The sequence below is a fragment of the Solanum tuberosum genome, unplaced genomic scaffold (genome assembly GCF_000226075.1).
Source record: "Solanum tuberosum cultivar DM 1-3 516 R44 unplaced genomic scaffold, SolTub_3.0 scf00518, whole genome shotgun sequence".
Taxonomy (NCBI): Eukaryota; Viridiplantae; Streptophyta; class Magnoliopsida; order Solanales; family Solanaceae; genus Solanum; species Solanum tuberosum.
Window position 1 is genome coordinate 263,905 of NW_006239437.1, and position 8,706 is coordinate 272,610.

At 31.9% G+C, this 8,706-nt stretch overlaps 1 protein-coding gene across 1 annotated transcript; it reads left to right on the forward strand.

Moving 5' to 3' along the window:
- The first annotated feature begins 5,110 nt into the window (after window positions 1–5,110).
- LOC102590629 (phospholipase A1-Igamma1, chloroplastic) lies at window positions 5,111–6,711 on the forward strand. The gene has a single exon (XM_006364826.2). The coding sequence runs from the start codon at window positions 5,178–5,180 to the stop codon at window positions 6,651–6,653; it is 1,476 nt and encodes a 491-aa protein (XP_006364888.1). The 5' UTR covers window positions 5,111–5,177; the 3' UTR covers window positions 6,654–6,711.
- Window positions 6,712–8,706: the final 1,995 nt, after the last annotated feature.

An 8,706-nucleotide genomic window follows, 5' to 3' on the forward strand; every position in this document is an offset into this window, starting at 1 on the left:
AATCTTTTTTACCCTAATTAGCAAGTTTAAAATTCACCAAAAATTAAACTTACTCCTCTTTAAATATTAAATTCTTTCAAGAAAGAATTTCTTGAATAATTTAATATTTAATCTTGAAATGGGTCTATTCCTAAATTTCTTTTTATTCACCATGTTGGATATTTAAGTTTGCAAAAATGGTGGCTGAAAATGAGAAAGAAGAAGTAAAAAATAATTAAAAAATCGACTAAATAGGTTTTTCACGCGCGTTCAACAAGTGTATTACACTCACTATGCCATGTAAGCAAAAAGTGCCAAAATGACACAGCGAAACCCTACATGAGGTGTCTAAAATGAACATCATCCACTTGAGGTGCCTAAGTGAAATTTCGTGCCAAATTTAAGGGGCCACCAATGGGTTAGCCCCATCTCAAAGTGTATATATATATATGCATGCGCGCACGAAGGTTAAGGAGAGAATGGAGCTAGTATATGGATTCTTGATAGGAAACTAAAGAAAAAGGAGACCAACCAGGATTAAGACTATAGATCCTATCCATTGAATTATAGTGGGACACATGTCAAAATCTGAAAGCCCTATTGATATATACTGGATGTAAATTTATTGGACTGGATCCCAATCTTTTTTTTTTTTATAAGAAAGAAGTTTGGAGATCTATAGCAAACAACAATAGCATTCACGATATAGTTGTTAAAGAGATTTTTTTTTAACAATTTTAATATTTTCTATTATATTAGTTTTTCATATGTAGACCAATTGACCAAATTATATAATAATTTTATGTTTCTTAGTATAGTTTTATTTGTTATTTGATTTATCAATGTCATGATTTGTAATTATAAGCTTCTGCATGACGCTCTAATTACTTTCGAACTCAATATTAGGTTGCTTCATCCTAAAATAGAATAGAAAACGTTTTTATAAAAATAACAATACAAATTATAGACTCCAAACTCCGATGAACTCAACAAACAAAACAAATCACACTACACTTAATTTTATTTGAAAATGATGCACGAAAAAGAATAAAAGACTTCCAAATTTCTACTATCTTCAATACAATATAAAATAAAATCTATGGCATGACCTCTAATTAATTTATCGACAATAAAAAGGTACGATGAAAGGTATGATCCAAAAAATACCTTTTTGATTCAATCTAAAAAATATCTTTTCTTATTTCACATTCACACCTCAAATCGAACAGTTTCTAAATAAATCGGCCGCGCTATTAGATAAGCCCAACAAAGTGCAGAAGTCATTGTTGCCCTGTCAACGTTTGATTAAAGCAGCAGCACCACAAGTCACAACATCAACAACACTATTAACTGATTTCGGCTTAACACGTTTATTTTCCGCTTTATTATTTCCTCCGTCCATCTTTACTTATTGAGTTATCATACTTCTTTAAAAAAAATAGAGGAGTAATATCTTATTAATTATAAGTTAACTAAATAGTAAAAAATAAATAATATTTAATAACAAGAATAAATAAATGTAAATAATAATTTATCTCTTAATTTTTAAAATAAAATAAAATAAATTAAATAATTATTTTTAATATATTGAATAGAGAGGACTAAAGTATAACGTATTTCGTTTTCCAATTTAATTACACACACGTGGATATGAAGAGAATATATGCATACAGTTTTCGGATTTAATATTCATTTTACTGATTTCTTGGAATCTGAATAAATTTAGTAATTCCTCCCTTCCTTTTTATTTTTCAAGTATATATGAAATATTTTTTTTCCTTTTACTTGAAAAAAATATATTTATTTTTTCTAAAATTATATCCTTATCACCAATTAGTCATTTATCAAACTAATTGGAATATTAATAGTAAATCGAAATTTAAAGTACTATTAATAACTAAAATTTAGTAAAATAAACACTTGAGCAATAATTTCTGAAGGAAAATACAAAATTACAAAGTGAACAAGTTGAAGGAAATCAAAGGAGTATATTACTAAATTTTAATGATTTGTTTCCATGTAAAAAAGGTGATCCACCTCAAAATCGTCCCTGATTAAAAGTTTATTTATTTATTAATTATCTTCTAATAATTCCTAGTTATATGTCTTTTTGTATTGATGGAATGAAATATTGAAATTCATCTAAAATAGTTCGATTTTTGAAACGTCCAAGCACTTCTATTACTTATATTGTTCTTTGTGTAATTTCTCAATTTTTTAAACTGGTTTTAAGTATAAATTTGACTTATATTAACTTGTTTGCGCAATTTTTGATGATGTAACTGTACAAAAACAAGTAAATCAATCTTTAGTTTTATCTGATGACTTATATTAAACTCTTAACTCTACGTCTCTACCCACCTTGTAACACTTCTATTATAAGACTCGAAGCAATAACTTTATTGCCCACTATATCAATTATATCTAGTTAACATAGACTTCACCGACTATAAGACGACGAACTCTAGCCAATGACTTAAATCACAATGAAAGAATTGATGCGGTCTATTATCCTTTATAACTTAGGAATATATCTACAATATGAGAGCACAAGACACTAAACTCAAAGAACAACTTAAGACGCTGCAACACCCGATCAAGTCCGTTGTTGAGTATGAGCTATGTTCTTCTCTGAAATGACTATTTTTGCTTCGTGAATAAACTTGATTTTAAAAACTAGGTTGTTTCTTATCAATGTATCTAATGTATAAGAGAGACAAAACAACCTAATAGCATGTCATTGGTCGATGACTTCTGCCCATGTTGCACCCCTGTTGTCGTGCCCACCTACCGTTGCAGTTTCTATAGCTTTACGACTGCCTTCCATTGACTTGTCCTGCTTCTCTATAGTTTGTTAAATCATAAAAATACCAGAATATAACTGTAAGGACTTGACCCAGTCGTTAAGAATAAGTCCATAGGGAAGGAATTTTGGCAAGAAAACTTTTCGGATAGTAATTTAATATTTTCTTGGCTAAGCTAGCCTTATATAGGATCTGGGCTAGGTGAGGTCTAGGGCTATCTGAGAAAGGATTTGGCCTTCTATTTAGATTTGAGTGATGTATAATTATAGCCAAAACATTAAGAAATTCATAAGGCCTTTCAAAATAGAATTCGGGTAAGTAGAATTCATGAAGTTTATCTTGGCGTGAAAATATGAGTCAGGACGTCAAGGAAATAGTTTGTGTTGTAAAAAAGGCTTATTTTTTTTATGTTGAGCCGCAAGAAATCTGTCGACCTCACTACAGAGGACAACTTCTCATTATAGCGTTGCTCAGACCGCTATAGTAAGTTGCTACTATAGCGGCGTCGCTATAGCGAGGCTAAAGTTGCTATAGCAAGAGAATCATGATTTTATGCAGAAAATTGTCCAAAACTCCTATTTTCTACAAGTTGAGTTCTTAAAGTAGGGAGGGATGAATTTGGACAACATGCATCCATTTTTCCACGAAAATCACCGATTAAGGTAAGAATTCAACTCCCCAATCTTGTTAAATGTTTCTTAAGCCTTAAAAACTAGGTGGTTAAAATTGGAGAAATGTTTTGAGCATGAATTCATGGTGGTAAGGATCCCTAATTAGTTGGGGAAGATGATCTCATTTTGGGAGGGGTTGGGATTTGTTAGCAATCCGGGTAAATTAATAGGTTATTTGTTATTGATTGAATGTTATATTGTTTATTTTGGACCAAGAACAAGTCAAGGCACTTTGCAAGGGGGAAACTTTGCTATTTAGAGTTTTCAAAGGGCTTGATTCGAGATAGGTGATAGTTATATGCTCCCAGGATAAATGTATTTACATGTTTATTACTTGAAGAGTCATGTTGTGTAATGTGTGATAGGAAGCATATGAAATGAACTTGGAATTGTAACTTGTGGGCTCAAGTAGTCTTGTTCATTGTGTTGTGGGTTGATGCATGTTGTGGTGTAATGTATTTATGCATGCTTGTTGTGCTTGTCGGTTGGCTCAGGTATCATTCTAATACAGAATATTGTTGATTGACTCGGATAGCACGCCTGATATGATTATATACGGTTGGATCGAATACCATGCCTGGTATGATACTATAGTTTGGTTTGAGGTTCCATGAGAGGACCGATACTTGCATTATGATCGTGTGCGACATGTCATGCATTGGTTAATTCCTTTTGTGGTTTTCATGTCATGTGACTAATGTTTGTTGCTAGATTGTATATTTCCTTGTGATTCTATTTAGTTATGAATTACTTATATGCATATGTTGGACTGGCCGCCTGATCCTACCAGTTGATAATGGTTTTTGTACTGATATTGCACTTGCTTATTTTCTTATTGAGTGCAACGAATCTTCCAACGGCCGAGACCTTAGTTGAGAGATACTGGATACGATTGTCGAAGCTGAAGTCCCATTCAATTCATAAAATTTCGCCTACTGCCCTCTTATTCGCACGCCTACAAACTTGAATGAGGACAGTCAGACTAACCCCAAAAACTCTCAATCGAATCCAAGGGTGAGCTACATCTTTCAAGCTTCTAGGGATTTCTCTATATTTTCTTGTCCACTTGTTCGGAAACAGACTTTTGATTTAGAATGTTTAATTTTTGGGATTGCATCCCCAGTTGGATTTATATTTAATTTGGTATGGTGACTTTCAGTTTTTAGGGGTATTCCCACGTTATTGTTTTCAAATGATTGGGTTGAGTTTACGGAGGAATGTTACAATATATATTAAAAAATACACACATAGAAAATTTAAAAAAAGTCAAATGTGTAATATTAATCCATAAAAGCAAAATTTTGATCTACCTAATATATTGTAAGAAAAGGAAGTACAAATGCAAGTATAAAAATAAATGAGTGAATTGTAATATTACATAAAAACATAGTCGCACTCGATATTTTATACTACACTAATAAATACCATATATATGGTCATTTAAAATATTATGTATTGAACCAATTCCTGCTGGATACTTCATGGGTTGTTTCTTAATACTGAAAGATTCCTTTTTCTTGCCTAACGCGTGATATTTATGTTGGACCATTTTTAATCAAATAATATACGTCCAAATGGCTGCTTGTTTTTGAATATTGAAATCCTCTTTTTCTTTATTACTTTGACAATTTCCAACCACCCCACATCATTTAAATATTATAGTAAAATTCAAGTTCCAACTCAAATTCTCATTTACAACTTCTCCATATTTTTTCAAGCCACCATGAAATCAATCCACCTCCCCCTCGTCACACATCTCCACCATCACAACCTTGACCTAACTAAAAATAGGGTTCCCATGGTCTATGCCTACCAAGATGTTGTTAAAACCTCAAAGAAATCAAATAGGCTTGGTGAAAAATTGTCAAACCTTTTAAACATTCAAAAGAATGATCCTCCTCCTAGTACTCATTCTACTTTGAACAATATTCATGAAGACAAGGCCAACACACCTACCATGTCACCTAAGGAGGACATATCCGATCGATGGCGCGACATTCATGGTGTTCATGAATGGGAAGGACTTCTTGATCCACTCCACCCTTTGCTTCGTCGAGAAATTGTAAAATATGGTGAATTTGCTCAAGCAACTTATGATGCATTAGATATTGACTCATTCTCTGAGTATTGTGGAAGTTGCATGTACAATAGTCATAAATTGTTTGATAAGTCAGGACTTAACAAGAGTGGCTACAAAGTTACAAAGTACATCTATGCTATGTCACAAATAGATATGCCCCAATGGCTTGAAAGATCAAAATTGACATACACATGGAGCAAAGATTCAAATTGGATTGGTTTTGTGGCAGTTAGTGATGATGAAGAATCGCGCCGAATTGGGAGGAGAGATATTGTTGTGGCATGGAGAGGCACAGTGACACCTTCAGAATGGTATGAAAATATGCAGAGGAAATTAGAGTCAATTGGACATATGGACTCAAAAGTAGAACATGGTTTTCTTAGTATTTACACATCTAAGTGTGATTCAACTAGATACAACATATCAAGTGCCTCAGAACAAGTCATGAAAGAATTGAAAACATTGGTAGATTTTTACAAAACAGAAAGTGCTGAACAAGTTAGCCTCACAATAACAGGACATAGCCTAGGGGGTGCACTTGCTCTACTAAATGCTTATGAATCAGCAGCAAATTTTCCAAAACTTCCAATTAGTGTTATTTCTTTTGCAGCCCCAAGAGTTGGAAATATTGCATTTCGCGATGAGCTTTATCAAATGGGAGTCAAAATTTTACGTGTTACAGTGAAACAGGACTTAGTCCCTCGAATGCCCGGAATAGTTTTGAATGAAAGTCTACAAAAATTCGATGATCTTACTGGGACATTAGAGTGGATTTACACACATGTTGGTGCTGAATTGAAGCTTGATGTTAGGTCTTCACCTTATCTTAAAAGGGGGTTCAATTTTATAGGGATTCATATGCTTGAGACATACCTTCATTTAGTAGATGGTTTTGTGAGTAGTAGTTCAACATTTAGGTCTAATGCTAAAAGGGATGTGGCACTGGTGAACAAGGCATGTGATATGCTTGTAGATGAGTTAAGAATTCCTACTTGTTGGTACCAATTGGCCCACAAGGGGTTAGAGTGTAATTCTTATGGTAGATGGGTAAGGCCCAAAAGAGATCCAGAAGATATTCCTTCACCTACTAGCAGGGAAGAAAATACTTATGGTTTTTGAATCCTTATGTATACATATTCTAATATATTAGAAGAATGAGTTAAAAATTTGGTATCAACATGTGTGCTTCATGTCTTTTAAATTAGCTTTAGTCACTTAATACCTTTTTCTTAAGATGAGTGTTATGTTTTGGAGAACACGTGTTTTCGCGTTTCTACAGCATTTTGCATCTGATTATCTTCACTGTGTTAGTTTTGCATGCGGTTGAACGTGAAGTTCACAATTTTGATACAAAATTTGTTGCTTATTAGATACTTCATTGTTTTAGGTTTGCATCGAATTTTTGGTTTTTTTTCTCTCTTCGCGTTTTATTCTCTTTGTACCAACATCTTAAGGAAAAGAATTAGAATACTTTTATTCAATTTTTCTCGATATCATAATTATCTTTTGTTTTTGTGGTCTTGGGAATATGCGTAGTTCTGATGGAGATTTCAGTTATAGGAGAAAGATCATGCAAAATGAGAGCTTTTTCCTTTTTCTAGCGAACACATGTACTCATACAGGGTTCTAGGTATCATGACCAGGAGAAAAAAATTAAATTAGGGATTTTACAGTCCTCCCAAGGTAGTGAAGAAAAAATCATGCTCAAATATTGATAATATTTATGTGAAATTGCATACTACTGACCAGAAGTAATATGAAATTTTACTCTGCTTTTTAAAAAATCAACACTCATAATAAAATTCATCCTTCCATGTTTTTATTGTACTGTGGGGATATTATGATAGAAATTAGTTGTGTTACATTAATGTTTTGCATCACTTTCAAAATGCGGAGAAGTTTTATGAATTGACAGATGCTTACAAACAAAATGAGGTGGAGTGGTTCTTCATTAGTTTCTTAAAAGACGAGGGCCCCATTAATTGTATCTTCTTCTTCTTCTTCGTGATGGTCATATGAAAAACTTCTACTAAGAATGAGGTGCACACTCAAAGTTTAAAATGTAGATTTCTAAATATAAAATTATTGCCCGTTACGTTGATAATAACTAATGTATGTACCTTTGTTTTGATGTACATAAATGTTGTCATCTCTTTAGTTTCCAACAACGGCTAGAGTTGTGCATAAACTCCGTATGTTCCAACTTTATTTTTTAAAATAAGTGCACATATGCGTGCGTGTAAGATGGCACGTTACACTAATAAATCAACACACATTCACCATAGAAAATCAAAAGTTAACGGGTAATATATCCAAATTTTGGACTATGAGAGTCTGCATATTGAGAAAAATCCATTAATATCCCTCCGAAATCCTCTATATTTTTTTTTATGGAGACTCAGATTTTACATTCTAATTTTCTCCCTTTTCTCTGCTCTCTACATATAATGTAATGTAATGAAGAAAAGATGAGATTTTAAGATGGGATGATTTATTAATTAATTTTTGCCCAAACTTACAAAAATGACTATATTTATAGGGTTATTAAAGTTCAATAGCTATAAGTATGGTATTTATAAAAAATGACTACAATTTATGTCTTTTTCTAGCTGTATTATTGTATATGTTTTTTATTTTTCTATTTATTCATTTAATTACAATGAACTAAATAAGGAAAAATTATTAATTGTACAAATTCAAATTGATATCTTTATTTATAAAATTTAAAGTATTAATATATTAAAGATACAAGTATTTGTAAAAACTTAATGTATTAATATATTAAACAAGATAAAGTATAACACTTTAGTATATGAACATGATAATTTGAAAAATGAACACATTGTTGTTAAACAAAAAATGAATTCACCAATATAGTATAAATATGAATACATTCTTGTTAAACAAAAGATGGATACATTTGACAACTCAAAAACAAAAAAAAAAGAAAATAATAGAATGTGTAGGTATCAAAGTGTGCAAGTATTTGACTGTATAAAAAAATGAAAAGGCCAACAAACGGCAATCTCTTTTTGGTCAAGTTTTTCCTATAATACGTGAGGCTTGGTGTTAACTCATGTATTTGTTTATAAAAATATAGTATTAATGCATCCAATTATACTTGTATTGTTTAATCAACCTTTCAAATTCGATAGACTACTTATGTATCCAA

Coding starts and splice junctions, on each gene's coding strand:
- LOC102590629 (XM_006364826.2), top strand. CDS start 5,178: ATGAAATCAATCCACCTCCCCCTCGTCACACATCTCCACCATCACAAC.